This window comes from Ixodes scapularis, unplaced genomic scaffold (assembly GCF_016920785.2).
Source record: "Ixodes scapularis isolate PalLabHiFi unplaced genomic scaffold, ASM1692078v2 PGA_scaffold0__279_contigs__length_252992795, whole genome shotgun sequence".
NCBI lineage: Eukaryota > Metazoa > Arthropoda > Arachnida > Ixodida > Ixodidae > Ixodes > Ixodes scapularis.
This window is the reverse complement of record NW_024609835.1, coordinates 122020192-122041793: the sequence shown is the minus strand read 5'-3', so window position 1 is coordinate 122041793 and position 21602 is coordinate 122020192. Positions and strand designations below refer to the sequence as shown.

The 21602-nt window shown below is 45.5% G+C and overlaps 1 protein-coding gene across 1 annotated transcript in view; it reads right to left on the bottom strand.

Annotated features, from left to right (window-relative positions):
- Positions 1–3978, bottom strand: part of LOC8033118 (cysteine dioxygenase type 1) — a 100724-nt gene extending 96746 nt beyond the window's left edge. Inside the window, exon 1 of the mRNA XM_029967966.4 lies at positions 3254–3978. Coding sequence (XP_029823826.2) covers positions 3254–3438 — 185 coding nt within the window. The 5' untranslated portion in view covers positions 3439–3978. The remainder of the gene's footprint in view (positions 1–3253) is intronic.
- Positions 3979–21602: the final 17624 nt, after the last annotated feature.

Genomic DNA, 21602 nt, shown 5'->3' with positions numbered 1-21602 from the left:
CGCTTACCAACGTACGCGGCGTGGTTTCGGTTTCGTTTTCTCTGGGGTGCTCACTGCCTACCTTCGGTACCGGCCGCGCGGCGGCGCACCAGTCGCGTCGCACGGAGTGTATAGGCTAAAGCACCTTCATGTTTCAAAAGTAGCGCAAGATGCGTCGATGCACGAGGCACGTGCAACGTGCAGCCCTTGGGAAGATCATGGCGGCACAGCGCAGCACTGACCTAAAATTCATACGCCATGAATTTCCCAGAATTGGCGCGCGGCACGTGCCTCGAGCATGTCTACAAAAATGAGTGGTGCCACTTTTCCCAGGCTAGAGGGGCTTTAATGTAGGCATCCTAGCCCTTTCAGAAGTACAGTGCCATCTAGTGGCTCAAATACTAGTCAAGTTTTGTGTGTGCTAATGGCGGTCAAAATCTCGTATATATTCAGCAACGGCAGACGTACGAAAGTTACGGTGTTCTTCGCTGTACAGTTCTTACTTTATTCGTTTCCGTTTCAATGGTGTCATAAGGACACTATCACTCTGTACGAGGAGCTTACTTGAGTAACACTTTGGATTGTATTCACCACATTTTATTGTAATGAGCTGTCTGGGGCGTGCTAAAGCCGAGCATTTCAAGGATCCTATGACACCATAAATTGCGTAGCACACAGAAAGCTATAAGTAGGGTTCCGTGTTTTCGGATAAATCTGAAAAACTCCGAAAAAGGCCGGCCGGTAAAATTTCCGTAAATTCGGGTTTACCTGATAAACTCCAATTTTAAATGTGCCAATGGATAAAAAAATGAAGAAAAGGTTCCTCTTTCTATGATACCGTCATGGGAAAATAAAATAAAATAAAATGAAACTCGTAAACTTAGTCAAACGAATGAAGCGAAAACAACTGTCCGCCTTGCGAGTAAACAACTGGTCTGCCAAGCCAGCCCCCCTCCCCCCCGCCCCCTCTCACCTGTTAAAGAATGAAACGACCGTAAGTTTTGATACATTTAGTTCTAAACAGCTCGTAATCTTCGCGGAACGTATTTCGAGCACTTGTTCCTCGTCCAGTTAAAGATAAGCGTTCGTCGCTTGCCTCGACGCTAACGACCTGTTGGAGTGTACTTATCCGCGCAATATCATCATGTTTTAATAACACGAGGACAGCGGGTTTGAGGACGAGGCACTATTTTCTTACCTCCTCATCCGCAACAACTGCAGTTTCCAAGTATCTTATCTAGTGCAACGTGCAAGCTGCAACTTACATTGTACAGCGTGTCGTCCCCTGCGATCATTCGAGAAGGTTCGACGTGCTCTCCACACACTGCTACACGTTTGGTCGCGGTCCCTCTATTAATTCGCTGTACAATCCAGCTATTGTAAGTTCCTTTCAGCGAAGTCCAGACGCAGCCGACGCCACGGGGAAATGGGACCAATCAAGGAGCGTTAAAAGAGTGTCACTGAGCCTTTTCTATTTATGATTGGTTCAGCGATGATAGGTAAAGAAACATAACGAACATCATGACAGCGCCCTTTTGACGCCGTCTGCTTTGCCCCTCCAGCTCGTATTGTCGGCATGCATCTGGACCTAAACTGAAACGAAGTAGAGATGCACGATTGGCAAGTACTGTCGCTTAGAGAACTATGCATGGCCGGCATGGACGTGTCATTTAAGCGTCTGTCCTTCGGCACGCGCTTCGTGCCTTCAGCTGTGCTTTGGTTGCGAGCACGCGCTCGACGTGCACGAAACGCTGAAGCGTGTTGAAGATGGGAAGCTCGCGCTGGAGGTGGGAGAACCGTAATTGCCCTCCCAGCCGCTTTCATATTGTCGGTGACCTTGTTTTGCCGCCGGCATGTGTGTTTGGTACACGAGTATAGACCATTTTTTAAAAGTTAGAACCGCACCTAGTGACATATTCAAAAGCTCTATTATTTTCGCTCTGATGACGATGATTTCAGAAAAATATTACCGAATGGCAAGCACCTTCGACTCCGTGAATCGCAGGCAACGCGCAAGGACAAACTTGTTAGAATCAAATTCTCTCTTCGGCTTCCTGTGGCGTCCTTTTAATTTGTTGTTGCAAAAGTTGCGTAATTTTGCCATTATAGCATCAGGATTGGCTCCGACAGAATGGATAAACTCAAAAAGGTATATCGCAAACCTGGTAAAGCTATCTTCACGTGCATGCTGAGCGCTCTTGCCAGTCGGGACGCCACGCTTGAAACTTTCATATTCTAAATACAGCGAGTTTCGAAGTTTCGGGACAACTTCATTTCAGAGTCCACTTTGATACTAAATCCGCTCTTGTAAAATAAATAAATAATTATTTTACGCTGAATAATTAAAAGCGCCCTCGTCAAATCGCGCATTTAATTATATCTATCCTAGAAATCACGATAGATTATGATAAGAAAAAAAAATATTAATACGATTTGTGAAAAATATAGGAGAAATAATAGGCACATACGTTGGTAATTTGGAATCAATCCTTAAAGAATTGAGCCAGTGGCGTAGCTTAGTAAGTATTCAGAAATCTGTGAGTGCGTCTGCCGCATGGAAGCAGCTCTGCATCAACAGCTTCTTTGGCAAAGTCAGAGGAGATAACGCAAAGCTACTCTGGGAGCGATGGGAAAAGATAAGCGTCTGCTTCGCGTCTGTTACAAATTGGAATTGTGTTGGGGGTATGTTTATACAGTCTGAAGTTAGTCAGCCCCAATGTGCGTCTGGCGACTCAGCTGTCGATGAACAATTTGGACAGTGCAGTACATCCGCTAGCCTGGTGTTTTTAACGTGCACCACGCAGCAGTAGAGATACGCGATCGCACGCCGGTACGATGCTTATCCTATTCAAAACGGGCAGGGGTCGAGATTGAGCCCAAGATGCCTGGGATCTGCAGCGCGAACTTTCGCTCCACGTGCTCTGAGCTGGCGTGCGCTAGCCCACTCGGTCACCGATCGCTCGCGTCGCTTATCCGGTTAAACTAAGTCTGCCGATAAGCCAAAAAAGAAAACGCGGAAAACAGAAACAAGAGCGCATTCAGCGGAGCCTCGCGCTCGAAGCCAGCGTGGCCGCTGATGCTCGTGCCCAAATCGTTCTTTCGGTCCCACAAACAAAACCCTTGGCGTGACGAGTCGTACCCGTATTTCCCTTATTGACTAGCTAAGGCGGAGGACTGAAAAAACTCTGCAGCGATGTTGTCACTACCCCATACCTTTTCAGAATCGGCGTCCGAACGCGGCAATGTTAGAAGAAAAGGTAAACACCGGTCTCACCTGTGCCTGTCAAACTTGGCGTATTTCTGCCACTCCTTGGGGTTGCTCTTGTACGAAAGCATCAGGTCGTGGACGTACTCGACGTTGATGTGGTCCGACTGGAAGACGCGGTGAAGCTGCTCAATGAGGTCGGCCAGCGAACTGGCCGACGGAGGCTTGTAGTTGCCGGCGTCCGTCAGCTCCATGAGGGGATGTTCTTCGCCACTGATTTCCTCAAGCTGGATGGCGGAATTTTTCTTTCGGAGCACAAGCCGCCCTTTCCCTCTTCCCGAAAGGCGCGCTCTCTCTCCTCTCTTTCGCTTATGTCGCCCCGATAGTCGAGATAGGACGTGACGTCACGACGTCTGCTGTCTTCCTTGGCCAATCGGAAGAACGTCCGCCGCGTAGACTTGCGCCCGCGGCAGCGGTGGTTCATCGCCGCCGCAACAGGTCTTGTTTACGTGTCGTTGCGAACGGCGTGGGCTGACATGGCGGGGCTGAAACCGCCTTTTTTTTCAGCGTCGCCGCTTGCGTTTTCGCGAATCCTTTCGCGAACGCTTTTCCGTGCATGGCTGTCTAGGTCAATAATGCCATACAAGTTTGGATGGACAACATACCCCACGCTAAACTTAAAAATCAAATTATACGTAAATTAAAATTAAGAAGAAAAAAAAGTTAGCAGCTGCAGTTGACGCGGCGCAAATGTATGTTTCATTTGCTGCAGAGACAGCTGTGAGCTTTTATGTATCGAGATCGAGGCCGCAAGAACTCTTTATAGACACGCAAGATTAGTGGTGCCATCTTTTGACTGTCACAGCAGTTGATGCCTATCAGGACACGTCGCTAAACTGGATGGAGACTGGATGCGCGCGTTGATTTTCGCTCTCGGCAGGGGTCTCACAAGCCAATGTCAGAAAGGCTGAGGGCCAATAAGAGCGAAGGAGGAGAAAGAAAAATTGTGTAAAAAGGAAAATAACCATTTGTAAGGCTGCAGTGTAACTGAGGATAAGTGATGCTGCAAAATGTCATAAGGAAGAGAGCTCCCTCTTTCTGCTTCTTGAAAACTTGCCTTTTTTTCTTTTTTTGCCAGTGACTCTGTAGGCAGTATTCAATTGAAGAAATGTCCAAGTTTAAGTTGTCTGTTCAGAACTCATGTTCAGAACGAACTCATATGCTAATGGGCTGCCAAGATGGACAATCTTGATAGTGTAGAATGCACGTTACAAAATCACTGTGGTAGCACGGCATCAACACGCGCCCCGCTCAGTAGTCACACTACGGTATACCTGTAGCCACACACTCAGCTATGGTCGCCAGTGAATAGACGAAAAGAGGTATAGACGATATAAACCTCTTGCCAAGAGAACTATTAAAAAAAAAAGTCTATTATGCCATACTATTAGCGTCGAGATGTTTTGGTGGCGCCCTCCTAAGGTTCCCTCTCGTGACGTCATTACCTTGCAAACAACAAGTTCGATTGTGTTTGTAATTAGCGTACTGAAAGCTTGACATCTTCGCGGTCTCAAAGCAACGCTGCCAACACCGTCATAATTGAAGTTCTTACATTGCTCTTTTTTCTGTCGATGAGAACACCTTTACTGACGTCACAGTCAGCTGTGAGCCAATTCTGGAAGGCCGACCACAACGACGCTTTCGGTCGCGCACGTCGCCAATAGATGTGACCAAACAGTTTTTTTTTCTCAGCATTTATCATGTGTGTTTGAAGTCGCATCAAGTTTCCATGTCATGTACGCGGAAGGTTCGGTCGAATTTCTTAAAGTGCATTATCGTATATGTTGTGGAACTACCATGTAGTGAATTGCCATAGCATAGTTTTTTTCTTTCTTACATCCAGCATGGTTGATGACAGAATGACAAGAATGTTTAAGACTGCCCTCCATCCATTTCGCTGCCAGTTTCTCATCGACTGAGCACTCTTTAGTTGGGCAACCAACAGAATCAGCGGAACGTAATTAACGCATAATCGTTTATCATTTTCTTACGAGCTGCCGAACTCGAGGTTCGCGACCATGAACCTGAACGTGGAACGTTACACGTCAACGTACCACAATTCGTGCAATAATCCATATGCTTACAAATAAATTCTCAAGTTATATAAATGACCATACACAAATATTTTTACTCCATTTCTCTGTTATGGTAGTACCATAACAGAAATGGAGTAAAAATACTTGTGCTACTATGTCGTCATTGCATCATCACTCCTCTCGTTCATTATTTTCTGCCTCAGGTCAAAGCAAGGTACCTTTTGATGCGGAGTTGTCTCTACAGGCAAGTGTTCATTTCTACAGCGTTCGTTTCATCGTCCTCGACAATTTCAGTGACGAGGATGACCATGGACTTGGCAGAACATGTTGAAGATTCTTACTTTTTCGCTTCGCTTATGGCTTGTACCGTCGTCCTTTTCAATGTCAACTACAAGAGTGGTATGCAGTCGGCCTGACGGTCAGACAATGCCCCGTTCCTCTCTGATATAACGTACAATTGTCCTTGACAATTTTACTAATGTTCCAGTCTATATCCTCTGTCAATACGTAATGGCAAGTACTTTCCAGTACATGCCATACTGCACTTCCTGGTAGTACACTGCAGGTATACACACACCAGTCTTCGAGATCGAGGCATGCCAAAGTAACCTTAGTCTACAAGCATCCAAAGAATCCTTGCTATTTCTGATGGTCCTTCCACATGCATATTTTAGTTTTATAAGTGTGACTACAAGGGTTACGGGTATGCATAGTGTTCTTTTCTTGTCTAATGTTACTCATGTGCAATCGGAGTGTATAGTGTTGTCTGAGTGCAGTTTTCTACATTGACAAGGAGGTCTGACGTTGAACTTTTTTGGTGAGCTGACGTCTGCCGTCTCGCAGAGGAGTCGGCTGTCAGGTCGATATTTTCTGTCTAGTATCAGAAAAAAAAAATCCGCTTAATGCTATTTATGAAAGGGGATAATGTTATTCTTTCTGTTTCCAAGGTATAGTCAAACAGTGGTATATTTGGTTGCAGTGAAAAACGTTCATGCTTCAGTCGAACTGAATTCTTCTCGACATAGAGCAAGGTGTCTCAGTATTTGTTTAGTCTTCATATCCCCTCCGGTAACTGTATAGGTTTTTTTCTTTTTGCCTGTAGTAATTGGTAGGATTTTCTTGTGTGTGTGAACTTATGTATCTTCTTTCAAAGAAGTAAGCTGTTTTCCCCCTTCTACCCCTTACTTGATTATCGAACATTCATTTTCTATTAAAAGGCCTCTGACACGCCCAAAATTTTTTTTTTTGTTGCTAGGCGTTAAAATGGCATGTCAGGACATTAAAAAAAATTGTTTCACTATAGAGTTGCGTAGTTTTTTTTTAATATAAAAATAGAAATACGAGACCCAATTCAAAGTTGCCGCCAGTGCACTGTGACGTAACAGTGTACCGCAAGGTGTCGGGGCGGTCAGAAGGGACGCATCGACCTACGTCACTAAAAGTGGGTTCGCAGGAAGTCACGTGAGTTTCACTGCTCGTGCTGTCCACGACCGTGCCTAAGACTTTTTTTTTTTTGTTCCTGTTCTTTGTACGAGCGATTGTAGAAAACGAAGTTTCAGTCCGACTATACTTCGTTTCACCTATGTTGTACCGCAGCGAAGGCTAGAGGCGCGAGCTCATAGCGTTGGCAGCGCTTGTGCCGCCGAGATGTGCCCCAGAGCAAGGAGCTCGCGCCTGTTGCCCTTCCTGCGGTACACCATAAGGTGTAACAGGGTATAGCTCTATATCGCTGCACCGTTGGTTAGTTTGCGTGCTGTAAAAGTTGAGGACGAAGAGTTAGTGGATCGACGTGATGGAGGTCAACGAGGAAAGCGCTGCGAGTACAAGCCAGTGTACCAGTGCCTGCCGTCAGTCCGAGGATACAGAGTTATACTGGGCACAAAAAAAAAACTAGCAAGTTTTGAAAAAAAAAAAAAAATTGAGAACGCTTGCAGAAATTAGGATTGCTAGCGTACGACACGCCCAATTGCATTGTTGAAGGTTCGGACACCGAGGTTGTCGAATCATCGTATACTCTCCAGGCTGAAGATGCCTGCCGTCTCTCGGAGATGCATACAGTGTGATCTCTTCTTCAGTTGCTGAAATACCGGAACAGTCCCTCACACAGCACACAGCACATTGTAGTTGATCACGTCAATTCACAGACTCCTCTTCTTCTCGATGAAAAGCAAATATAAGAAACCTTGTCTGCTTGGATCGCCCGTGGAGGTGCGGAGAATAACAAAAAAATATTTAAAAAAAGATTACACGCGCTCGCGGTAAGCACGAGGAGGGATACAACTCACGTGACTTTCGGTGATGCCTCCCTTCTGACCGCCCCGACACCTTGCGGTACACTGTTACGTCACAGTGCACTGGCGGGAACTTTAAATTAAGCCTCGTATTTAAATTAAAAAAAAAAAAAAACTACGCACCTCTATAGTGAAACAATTTTTTTAGTAATGTCCTGACATGCCATTTCAACGCCTAGCATGAAAAAAAAAAATTTTTTTTTTTGGCGTGTTAGGGGTTTTGCAACACGGTGGAAGAAATACATTAAAGCGATGACTCTCTGTCTCGCGCGGCGACCACATTGTGTTCGGCGCACCGTGCGCGCTTCACTCGCACGGGGATAGATGGCGCCCACGTATAGAGGGGCTTGTGAAGGCTTGTATAGACGGCTTGTAAAGGAAATTATGCATTCTTTACTCGGTCCCTATGTACTGTGTTGTGAAATGATGAATTTATGTTGGCGCACTGGCAGTGATTGCCTTTTCCCCCGTGCGGTTCCTCCTTTTTTTTTTTTAGCGAGAACATTCCGATGATGATTTAACGTGACAAAAATACTCGTGTAGATATAAATCTTCTCGGCATAATCTACTGGGCCTTCAATAATTTAGAGTAATTTAGAGTAAACACCTGGGTCGTACTTGCATGTTTTGTCAATCAACTTGTTTGGTAACAGTTCCGTAACTTGTTTACACACATTGCGTGGCTTTATATGAGGTCGGGTGAATTTTTCCACACTGCTCCTGCCTTATTGAAAAAAAAAATTCTGATAATGTTACATAGTGGGGCCCAGATAATTGCTTACATGCGCATAAAGGTGCATTACAAATGGTTTATACATACAATGTCAACTTGTACTGTAAAGCATACAAACCTTGTGAGCAGAAAAAAAAATCCTATTTATGATCACATAGTGACTGAAACGATGACACAGTATGATGACATACTGACTGACGTGATGACACAGTGACTGAAAGTCAAAAATAGTAGTGGTTATAAGACATAAATCACTTTTCATCTATACTCTCACAATATGGCGTCACCCTGTCTTGCAGGTAAAAAAATGCCTGACAAATATTTTTGCTTTAAAATGTACATAAAAGCTGAATTCACTGCATACTACCAAAGAACGCCATCTCCTACATCCTGTGTTTCTCGCCCATGCCCTTAAACTAAGACGAGCGCTACTTTGCTGATTTCTTTATTTCTAGAGCTTGTTTGTTCATACTCATCGTAATATGCTACAGTGTTGTCGCATGCGCATGCTGAAGTAGTAGTGGAGCAACTGGGCAATTGTTTCTTCTTTGTGTTCAGCGCATGAAAACGTTAGTGTGCATGTGTCAAGTACACTGTCGATTGCGTCCCAGGAGACAGTCTGGTTTCTTTATTTTCCACGAAGAACTGTTCCGTTTTCGTCTGTAGCTGGAAAAGGTTCTTGTTGGGGTGTATAAGGCCTCCTCTGCTCTTCAAAGTTGTCAGTGCTGCTTCAGTAGAAGTGTTCTTGTCAATGCTGAAAGCGTATCGGCATGCAGGGCAGCGTGTGGCTTTTTTTATTTTCACGCTCAAAAACTCAGTCACATAATATAGCATGCAGTCCACAGCCTTGGTTTCTTGAGCCTTTTTTGTCCAGACATCTTCGCATTCCCAGACTTCGACAGAAATTAGACTGTCAAGCTTGGTCTTTACTTGGTCAACGAGATGAGGAGACTAGGTAGTAACTTGCGATCGGCCCTCGGGTTTGCACGACGCCACTGCTCCAGGCGATCGTCATTCGATGAAGCTTGAAACAAGGACACTCGCTCTGCGCAGTTCCGGTACCCCGAATTGGAGTTGGGAACGAAGCACGTCTTTCCCATCCTTATAGCATAACTTCTTCGGGTTAAGGCTCATCTTCGTGCACGATGGTGGCACCGGTTATTGACACAGCACCAAAGCAAAACATGAGGCCAGCCACTGACCGCACACCACCACCACACCGCGAAAAAGGCGAGCAAGCTACGCCCCCGACACTGTGGCCACCGAGGAGAGACCTCATACCCCCGGTGCTTAAAGCCCCTTGATAAAAGCGTTTTTTTCCAAGTACCGCCAACCATTGTTATGGAAGCGCGCGAGACACGTGCCATGAGCGGGTGCTCCGCCGCCATTCGCTTCCAAGGCCCGCTCATTTTAGTGCTGCGCCGCCATTTGCTTCCAAGGGCCGCTCGAGACATGGGCCTCGTGCACTCGCGCATTTGACGCTACTTGCAAGACAAACGCAAACACATCGAGGGGCTTTACCGGTGCTCACACCTCAGCGCCCTCCGCGGCGGCGCGGAACAACTACACTTCGTTTCACCTTATGTTGTACCGCAGCGAAGGCTAGAAGCGCGAGCTCATGGCGTTGGCAGCAGCTCTTAAGTCACGAGAGCTTGTGCCACCGGGATGTGCACCAGAGCAAGGAGCTCGCGCTTGTAGCCTTTCCTGCGGTACATCATAAGGTGAAACAGAGTAGACTCCTTGTTTAAGTCTAGCTCCGAACACGATCTGGTCGCTCGCTCCCCGTGGGAAGAGCCGGAAGAGCGGCCAGAGTCACCACCTAAATGTATTTCTTTCACCGTGCCCTGCAATCATATTTAAGCGTCTACCTTTTTTGCGGTTTCCACGTCTCTCGGGGTTCAGGCAAGCCAGCGGGCACGGAGAGAGTAACTAAATATCGGTGCGTCATATTTCAACCGGACGACGCGGAAACCTCCTCCGCCGACGAGGGCGACCCGCGTTGCCGAAAGCGCGCGATATGTGACGTCTTTGGTCCTGGGCTTACTACTGGTTAGAGCCGCTAAAAGCTTTTTTTTTAGTCGAGACACAAAATATAAGTGTTGCGAACCGTTTCAATTATGTATGAAAGTAGTTTTTGTTCAGTACTTTGGATCAGAAAAGAAACAAATACAGTTTATAAAGTACGGAAACAAGAAAAGACCCGTCGACAAAACCGCCACCAAGCGGCTGATAAAACGGCGCATACTAAAAAGGGCTAGTGGGATGAGGCGCCAACGAACGGCGCGCGTAGAAAGGTCCCGGATGTACACCGCGGCGCCCGACCGGTTCCGAGCGTTCCGAAGGCGCGGGCTTTGCTGGCGATTTGGCCATTTGGCGGTATGGCAGCGCGATAATGGCTCCCGTTCTGAACTGATTTTTACCCCGTGTTTGCTGTCGTTTGTGGCCGATGAAGTGTTATTGCGAATTAGTCTTTAATCGCACAGCAAAAGCAATGCGAGCCGCCCTGGCCGCCCGCTTCATACAGCCTATCCAACACGTGCTTTAGTGGCGCCTTCTCGAGCCGTCGACACGGAGTGCGGCTGCCGTGAGCGCTCGATGAGCTCACCACTCCTACTCTAGTTCACGGCCACTCAAGCCAGGACCTACGACGTCATGAAGGAGGTTATTTTAGATGCGGAGCATCTCTTGCTCGGGTCTATGTCCCGCGGCGTCGTAGTCCGCACTCACACTACGCATGCGCAACTCTCCTCCTTCCCTCTCTCCAACAGCTGCGCGTTACTCTCTCCGCTCTCTCTCTCTCTACCAGCTGCGTGCACTTCGCGTGCGTTCGCTTCTACTCCCACTGCGCGCGCATGCGCAACTCTCCTCCTCTAGTCTCCTTTCCTTCAAGTGTGAATACAAGCAGCGGTAGCGCGCTGCGCGCGTTCAGTTCACCCGCTGTTGACTCCACTTAACTCTGTTCTTCCGATGAAGTGTGATGAAAGGAAGTCCCGTCAGTTAGTGGGTTGGCGCAAGCAAGCGTCAGCACCACCCCACAAACTAACAGCAACGCTACGTTCACTGAAGACAAAGCTGCGCAGCGAAGGGCACGCGATGCTGAGCGCAAACGCTTGAAGCGAGCGGCAGACCCTGAACTACGGCAACGAGAAGCGGCGTCCATTCGTCAACGTCGAGCGGCGGATGCTGAACTACGACAACGTGAAGCAGCGGCGGTTCGAGAACGTCGAGCAGCAGAACCTGAGGTTCGGGACCGTGAAGTTCAACGTAAACGTACGAAGCGAGCGGCGGAACCCGACCTTCGAGAACGGGAAGCCGGGTTGGTTCGTGAACGTCGAGCAGCAGAACCTGAGGTTCGGGACCGTGAAGTTCAACAACGTTACTAACACCGTTAATAACACCGTTAATAACGATCCGCGATGCTCCGCATCACCCCATGGTTCCCCCTCGGGAAGATGGTGTAATTTTTTTTTGCTTGTTTTTGTAATTCTAATTTGCCTATAACTTTTAAAATAAAGCAAATTTTGAGAAAAGAAAAGTTTCTTTAAGTTACTACGTTCAGTGCGCTCAGGTGCGGTGCAAATTAAAAATCAGTCAAAAAGTTGTTGCAGGGCCCCTTTAAGAAAGGAGAAGATGTAGTGTGCCATCAGTAATCTCAAGGAGGTTAGAATTACTAGGAGGGGGCACGTTGCAATATTGGTGAAGCCTAGTCATAAAAAGTTTAAACGAAAAAACAAACAAATTGGGTTGTGGGGATATTTATACAGCGTGTTGTTGGTCTGCCATTTAAAGTTGCGACGAGTCACTCGCTGTAGATGAGCAATTTAGCCAGTGCGGTACAATCGCTAGCCTGGGGTCTTTAACGTGCACCACGCAGTAGTGATACACGACCGCACGCCGGTACGATGCTCATCCAGATCGAAACGGGCAGGGGTGGGGCTCGAACCCAGGATCCCTGGGTTCTGCAGCGCGAGCTTTCGCTCCACGCGCGTTGAGCTGGGTGTGCGCTTTAGCCCAGCGTGACCGCAGATCTGTCTGGCGATTGGTACGCGTGACAAGTCACGTGTGAGATGGATGGTTAATTGTAGAAGAACTCCTTGCAGGCTTGCGCGCGCTCAGTCCGGTAGGTTTTATCAGATCGAAGGCTAGACTGTGGTGTATTCTAGTACCCCATAGCAAGACGAAAGCTAGCTACGGTCACGTGATCTGGTCACGTTGGCATGGTAAGTGAGGAGAGTAAGGAGGAAAATGAGAAAGAGGTGAGGCGTCAAGGGAGCATGGCTTGTGGAGGCTACGCGGCTGACGTCATGCCCTCTCCTACCCTTCTATTCTCCATAAGTAATCTAGATGGCGCCAGAAGTCCATGGTGTGTGTTGCTGCGACGAGATGGCGCCACTTGTCCGACAGTGGCATCCGCCCGCGTGAACTGAAGTGCTGATGCTTGTGTGAACGGAATTTCTGATCCCCGTGGATCTGAATGTCTGTATGCTGGTCACGAAAAAAGAGCAGTCTTGGTCGAAACTCTGAGCTGGCCTGACGTCCTTTCCTTTCCTCGGTGAGCCCTCTTGGGTCTCGGGACATGCAATGTAAGCCTTTTAGCATCTTTACAGGCCTCCTGAGGCGCTTTGTCGTAGCTTTTCCTGTCCCTTTCCACCCAGTCATATCGGCCATCCCCGATCACTACAATAAAGACGATATAAACCTCTTGCCAATATCACAAAAAAAGAAGAAACTCAATTTACTTTGCGTTTGACCGCAGCAGACTCAAAGAGCCATATCAGCCAATCTAGCCCTGTGAACTTTAGCATGTGATACGCTCTCCACCCTTCACTGCGCCCCCTCTCCAAGGTCACGTAATACACACACGGCCTTGGATTGGCTACGATGGCTCGTAACATCCGCTGCGGTTTTAATTCGTATCAGTTGCAGAGCTCGCACCTGCGGCCGAGCGAAAAATTTCTGGATCGAACCATACAGTCCTACAGTCGATGCTAGCGCTTCGAGTGGCTGGCTGAGCATTAGGAGTGACGCTGGCTCTACCCGGCTGTATCAGCTCCGCATCCAAACCTTTGCATGTTCTGGTTCTGTACGTTAGTAGTGACAGCGTCATACAGAGGCGGCCGTGGCGGCTTGCGAGCAATACTTTGTCTGTTCATCTTCGCATCGATGGAAAGTGTATTGTTTGTGAAGAAATCTGGTTTAGTAAAATATTCTTCTTGAATTTGAAAAAAAACGCAATATAATAAAGCATGTAGGGATGAAGACAGACAGTACAGTTATTTTTACTAGCAACCAACATTTAATGATGCCACCTTAAATGCGTCAGCCCTTAACTTCCCTGACCAAAAATTCCCTCGGGAAAAAAAGAAAACACTCGAAAAAAAAAAAAAAAATAAACACAGGGAAAAAAAGAAGAAGAAAAAAAAAAAAAGAAGAAGAACGTAAGGAAACTGTTCGTTTTGATGTTAGTAGATTTCTGGTTATACCGACGCGTTGTATACCCGGGCGTACGAGCGGTTACAACAGCAACAAAGAAAAACGGCACATTTTAAGCCATCGGCACACATTGAAAAAAAAAAAGAAAAGAAAAATAAAGAAAGAAAACAAGCTTGGGACCGCGCTAAACTGGCTATACTGAGCACACACAAAAAAGAAAAAGAACAAAAGAGGTGTGTATATGTTTCTACAGCCTAGATTCCTGGAACTTAGCCTGCATCATCGGGCGACTTATCCCTCAGCTGTAGATGAGAAATTTAGCCAGTGCAGTACAACCGCTAGCCTGAGGTCTTTAACGTGGATCACGCAGTACACGACCGCACGCAGGTAGGATGCTCATCCAGATCGAAGCAAGCAGGGGTGGGGATTATACCGCGCACAGGCATGCCTTTCTCGGCAAGTTACCATGTGTGCGATCTCCACTTTAACAGCGGGGATGTTCTGACAGTTGACGAACACAAAATAAGGCAATGATATCGAGGAGTTACCGCGAGGAAGATGGGAGCTCGTTCCATAAGTGATGCGGAAATGCCAAAACTACGGCTATTTCTGTCTGCGCCCACGCGCGGGTCAAGGTCGCAACTGCTAGAGCCCAAGAAGATGCGCCAGGATGATACGCGGAGCTGACAAAACCAGGGGCGCCCGCGGCACTCCCAGTGCCCTGCAAGCCACGCGTGGCGCTCGCGTCGCCTATAGGGTGTTTTCACTGACGTAATTTCGTTCACCATTTTGTTGTTGTGAGCTGTCTGGTGTGTGCCAAACTCGAGCATTCAAAGGATTTGCATGCCCCCACAAATGCGTAGAGCACAGAAGCTTACGTCTTACCACGCTGACATCATCTCAACCGGTTACGATGTAATCTTTCAATGTAGTGAATTTGTTTGAAAACACAAACTAACAACAAAATGGCGGATTGACGTCATGTGCAAACAACCTATTGGGCTGGCGGCAGAAATGTTTCGGCTCGGGCGCAAAACATTAGCGAGATAGAAAGCTCCGCAACTGAAACACGAAGTGCTTCTAGCGACGTTGACCTCTTGCAAGACTGAAGGGACCTTAGCGACATAATGCCGCGCAACGCATTTTGGTAACCCGTTGGCCACAAGGGTTTCGGTTTCTATTAGCCAACCTCTTTTCACGACACCTTGTCATGATCCACAAAATAAAGTGCTTGGATTTTAATATATGTGACTTTCCTTAAGTTTATAAAATTGACAGCGACTTTTATATCCAAAGTTCTGTATTGCAGGAAACTCAGTATTTTAGGCGCGATAGCTTACAATTGTTTAGATGACATTAAACCGACCTTTGGGGGATTGAAAACCATTGTTTTTTTATCGATTTCTCCATTACATTGAGCTTAAAAACTGGGTGCGTAAAATAGTCAGTGGAAACCATGTGGAAAAACTGGTTTCTCCCAATTCTTAAGCAACACCTGGTAGAGAAAGATATAAAAAGGTGTCCTCTCCAGGTCATCGGAGACGTGGACATTTCAGAAAAAGACCAAGAAAGCTCTTGAGCCCATCGACAAGCTCGCCTTAATCAGCACCATTGCATCCAAAACTGCTGACGAAAAGGCTTCGCAGATAATCAGCGATGGCATTAACTGCCTCGCAAACCAACGAAGCTCAGCTACACCAAAGAAGAGTTTCGACTCAACTGTGCAAGAGTTACGAAGCGAATATCTTAAGCTCTTCGTATCAGATAAATAAAGTGGCTTTGTGGTTCTTGATTCGAGCACCTATGGAGAAAAAGCTTTTGTTATCATAGCAAAAAACTTTACTCGTGTGAATGGTAAACAGAGCGAAGCAGTAAAAAGCACCGTTATGAGAATACTTGAAGGAAGTAACCTAAACACCTTCTGTACAAAACTTACAAAACCGAAAAGGGACAGCTAGAGGTGTTCTTCTCGGCGAAGACGCATAAAGAAAGCGTACCTTTTCGTGCTATTGTATCAAAAAGGGAAATTTGGCAAGCGCACCTTTCAACCTTTTTGGCAAAACAACTGGCCCTGATACAGAGCAAAGACCCGTACAAAAACCAGAATTCTGCATAACTCATTGCACATCTCCAGGACAACGGATCTGATGTCGACATCCAGTATATGTTTTATTGTATAGAGTTTTGAGTTTTAAGCCTCTAAATATGCTAAAAATGATTCTGTTCTGTCATCAACATAAATTTCGCATTAAAAATATAAAATTTGCATTAAAAAATTTAGGTTTCCAATAAGAAGTGTATTTTACTCTAATTTTTTACAATAATATACTTTAATATTTCGAACGTAGTATAGATTATGTAGCGCATTGGATTTAGGCTTGAGGCCTCTCCAATCACGGCACCGGCGGAAATTGTCTGAAAACCCGCTTTCAGCATTTGTGATTGTATAATGTTTAGACGTTTGGAATTGCAAGCTTGTTATTATACGCCTAACGACATCAATGTCTTTTATATGATTATTTATTAAATGTCCCTTAGATTATTATAATAAAGAATAAAATATACAGCTATAACCCATTAACCCAGCATTTGCTCTTTTTTTAGAATAATTAGAGGCTTAAAACTTAAAACTAGTGCATATACTTTTCACGGAATGTATGCTGGCTAAAAAAAGGGTGTGAAAAAAAAACGCAACGCAATAAAAACTTAGAAAATAAAATAAAAAGTGTTTCTTTTTATACCGCGTGCTGAAATGAAATGAAAAGAAAAAAATCTTTATCTGTTTCATAATTTATTTTTCAGTACTCGTACTTGATAAAAGCACAAAATTTGTTTAATTTCAAAGCCAATAAAAGGTTCCACACGTGGTATCATTTTAAAAGCAATACTAAACATAGTCGACTTAAAAAAAAAAACCGCAATTAAGGTCACAGTTGTTCATGGAGGCATATTTGGGGATTTTTACAAAGATTGGAGTGACGAATAATAAATAGAAGTTATAATGTCGTTTTACCTACTTGCATATATTTCACACTTAAAATATAGATGCTATTTTTTTAATACTTTGAGATTGAGAGTGATTAAAAAACGCCACTCACGACAATCGTCAAAACCTCGTCGTTTTTCCCCGCTCCTTTGATATAATTTTTTCTCAGAAACTAAACATGTCAGGACATTAAAATAAAAAGGATTGTTCTTCTTGGAACATGCGCCACAACATATAAAATTTTGAGTCAAAATAAAAAAATACGACTGCACCTCATTGCTTAATTGACTCTATATGAAACCGCCCATATATATACAGGGTGTTTCACGAAAGGTGGACAAATTCGATATTGCGAAAACTACGCGTCGCAACAAAAAAAGGCTTGTGTTGTTTTGGTCGTGGACCAGGGGCCTATTTAGGAAAATTATTAGAGTCCGGGATAATTAGATTGTTAATTATTTTTTGCGTAATTAACTTTTTGATATTGTGTTCAAGGGCAGGGTTTTAATTAGAAAATTGCTCAACATCACCAAAAAACACTATATCAACAAATTGCAGAACAATAGAAGGCACGCGAATCATTTTACGGCTTTCTGAAAAACAGCATGATTCGACGGGTTTTTAAGTTTCGGTTTGCAATCGGAGCGCATATCGGCCTCGGTGGCACCGCGCCCCGTGGAGAGATGGTGCAACCGCACTCTAAGAAAAAAATAGAAATATGGAGGAAAAAGGCCAGCAACGGCGCGTCTTCCTCCCTTCTACTGACGCGCCCCAAGCGGACGCAAAAAAAGGGAGGAACGAAACGTTTTTTTTCTTCTCCAGGCAGACGGGAGAAAGCTTTCGCCACAGTTTATCATACAAAGTTTGCCCACTGGTGAATAAGCCTGTGGTAATCGCAAACCACGTGATCGAGAGCCTTCTGTGGATAAAAGTACATTATAAAACTAAACTCATAATATACTATTTACACAGTCTAAATTATATCGACAATCAAATAGTTTAAAAAAGAACGAAAGTTCTTCAAACAATTATTTAAACTTTTAAAAGCGCCCTCTCACCGGGGATGGGGTAACTAACCACTTTTTATGTTTCGTTTTTATTGTTTTGCTTTTTAAAATTGCGGCCCACATGGCATTTTGTTTACTGGCTTGTCCCGTCCGCTTGCGTTGCGCCGTCGCTTTATGGTGACGTGCGTACCACTCAACGACAATCAGAGGTAATTTATTCACACAAGAGTTATTTCAAACAGGCAACTGTTTATTTTCGCCCTACATGGTATAAATCAGGGATGGGCAAAATACATGCAAATATGTATCGAAATACAAATACAAAATACTTCGTCAAAAATGTATTTAATTACAAATCTAGTTACATTTACAAGAAAGCATTTAAGTACAAGATACAAATACAACCAAATGTATTTGGTCTCCTCCAAATACTTTTCCAAATACATTCCTCAAAATTTGTGTCAGCGACTTCAGGGCACCTGCTACGGGTTTCTGTGTATCTCATTTTAATATTGCATCGCACACTCGGGAGCTAGTGTGCGAGGCTCTAGAAACGTAATAGAGATATACTCAAAAAAAAAAAAAAAATGTAATCAGCTTGAACGTGGTAGGTGAAAAAAATACAGAGCTTCAAGCAGTTTTTTTTTCTATTACATTTTGGTATAGACCAACAAAGAACCGAGACGACCAAGACGCGCAGCACCAGCTAGAGAGTTTTTTTTATTGTTGCAACTCGTACCAGTTAAGAAAATCTGGACGACCCGCGCATTTAGAATGTTCCAGGTAAAAATATGGATGGAAATCAGGCTGGAAAGCATCACAAGTTGTCACAGGCCCTTATTTAGCCAGTCTGCCTGTGAACGTCGATTTCGTCACTATTCTTGCCCTGGGCTAGCACCGTAATCACATAGTCACAAAACGCTTGTGCTTGATTGAGAGACACTGCATTCGGTGCAGAACATAGTTTTCTTCCTGCTCTGGACAGTGACAATAAATTTGAGGGATGTATTTTCGCCCACAAAATTGTATTTAATTACCATTGTATTTGAAATACCCACGTTTTAGTATTTAAATACACGCGTCAAATACATTACCCAATTTGTAACTAAATACAAATGCAAAATACACAAAGTATTTAAAATACGTATTTTAATTACTTGTATTTGAAATACTGCCCATCCCTGGTACAAATGATACGAAAACGTTATCAACAGCACACGCAATGATGCGGTTGTTGACAGGTATTAGCGAACAGACACGATAGTACAAACAGATCGGATGTTAGCCTTCAGGCAATGTGCATGCCAAATGATAAACCGAATATCAATGAACGTAGCCTAAACAGGTAGAGGTAAAGTCCCGGTAAAGGCATTTGAAGGCAGCTATTCATAAACCATGAAAAAAAAAATGCACACCCGCTACATTGCTTCACAGAACGAGGCTGATTACAAACCAGTTGCTTTAACAGTAACCACAGGCTAATGTGGTTAAGAATAAAGCTGTGTTTGGAGGTGCATTAGACCCGCCCGTCCTTCTCCCCCCCCCCCCCCCCCCTCCCCTCCCCCGAGATGAATGTTCGACATACCAGGTATGTTGGATCTAGCCAGCCAATTTCTTCAGCGCAATGTTTAAAGGTTAGGTTAGATGACGACGTGCCTTTTACATCTCTTCTCCTTCTGATCTGCCTAACGGGGCTACTGGCCCTTTGACAGAAATAATACCTATCATTGACAGACCGTAAGTATCTAGAATACCACTTTCTGACTGCAGCATCACCATCAAACATCGCCGTCCGTGGAAGCGACCTCCTAGTTGAACATTCTTCACTCGTCACCCTCACCTTCCAATCCTGCTATTGCTGATCACTGGTGATGTGCCTTTAAACTCCGGCCCACGTCCCGCCTCCTCCCGCTGTTTCCGGTCTGTGTTCGACAATGCCGCCGCTCTCCAATGCAACGTTTTTGATTTGTGGCTTTTTTCCGGAAATGCGAAGATGTATCTCTCGCTTTGTATAGACGCCTCTCCTCGTTATCAACTGAGTGGCTCCGTGCGGCGTGTAAGCTCCCACCCCTGGCCGATGACCACTTCCCATTCCCTAATCAGCGCGGAGCCCCTGCGTAGACCACCATCATCACCAGCTCTACCAAGCAGTTCTCCGACCCGCCTCCGGCGAGCGACAACATCGGCAGCGTTCACCGTTCACGCGACAACTGCGGCGTGATGGCTGTGATGGATGGATGGCGGTGAATGGCTCCGTGCGGCGTGATTGGAATCTGCAGACTCCAATCACGTTTTGTTTTCCAACGTTTGCTTTTCAAAGAACAAGCTACCTGACTTTAAAGCACTGAAGTAATCTTTCCCAAATATAATGTTCGCTGTGTGCGAGGCATGCCTGGACGCCTCAGTCTTCGGTGAGCAATTAATCGATCTCACACTATTCTCTATATTCCAGCAAGACTGCCCTCAACTGGGGGCTGCGGCGTCCTTGCCATGCCAAAACACCTGCCCTGCCGACGTCTCGACCACCTCACCCTCCAGCCCAAGAAGCCATCTTTGTCGAGGTCTTTTGCAAACGTAGAAAGCTTCTTCTGGTGTCTACATATTGCCCACCCTTGCTCCGTGAACAATCGTACGCCCTCCTCCAAGAGAGCCTACAGCGCATTGACCGGAGCAGGTTCTCTGATAAGCGTAACGCTGAGGCGTTACGGCGAAAAACAAACTAGAGAACTTTTCGAGGCGCAAACCATCCTCACGCGCGGGAACACCTGCATCAGTGCCCCTTCGGTGACCCTTTCACCAAAAGAACTAAACTATCTTGAACCCCACCAATAATGATCCATACGCCGCAAGAAGTGTGTAGTGTACATTAAGATAGAATTTTAACTTGTGTTTCACATTAGGTCCGACGAAGTGTTCAACATCTGAATGTTCTGGCTTATTTTCTGAGATTTTTTCTTATTTCTTCTTCCCTTAGTACAGCAACCCAAGGTAGTCACGATTTTAGCGTTATTCTTCTTCTTTTATCAAGACAACCTAGGGCGCGATCGTATTTTCGTTGGGTTTTCCTCTTCCTTTTATTGTTAAAAATGCTTCACTTCCTTCATGTCTTTTTCTTTTAAAACGTCAGTTGTGAGTAGCGCTCTGTCCTGTCCTACCTTTCCCTTCTCTTGTCGTTTGCGCTAATTTTTATCTGATCATGTGTAACCAACTAGCCCAACAGATGATATTGATGCAGGTTCTCTGCACTGTTAATCTGATCCACTCGATTACACGCTGTTAGACGTACTGAAAACTGCTGACCTCACCCAACTTCGTGACAAACCATCTGACATCTCTCGAAACGGCAACGCTACATTCCTCGACTCAGCCCTCACCAATAATCTCACCTTATCCTACCGCTGCACAGTCAAATCCAGCCTGCCAGGCAGGGATCACAGTGCTCTCCTCACCATTATCCATTGCTCAGCCCCTAAGCGAGGTCACCAAGCCAACAATTTCCAGCAGTTCCAAAAAACCGATTCCCCTTGTCTCAATCAGCTTATCCACCTTGCTCCCTCGTCCATCGTGTTTGATCACCCACCGGCTGACGAGGCCTACGAGATCTCGCTGACGTATTAACAATTCAGCACAAATGTGCTCACCTTAAAGAAGCTGTGGAACGATTTTAATGTTGAAAGTATTAGCATCTTCTATTGAAGCGCAGCTCTTAGGCGCCCGTTTCCGGCTTGAGCGGCGTCACCGTCGCCGTCGCCGTCCAACACCTCCTAGAAGACAAGGCCGTAGTGCTCTTCTCGTGACGTCGCAAAGGAAGGCCATCGGGGGCGCGCGTCGAAGCGAATGCAACGCGCGTAGATCGACCGTCGTAACGCGTT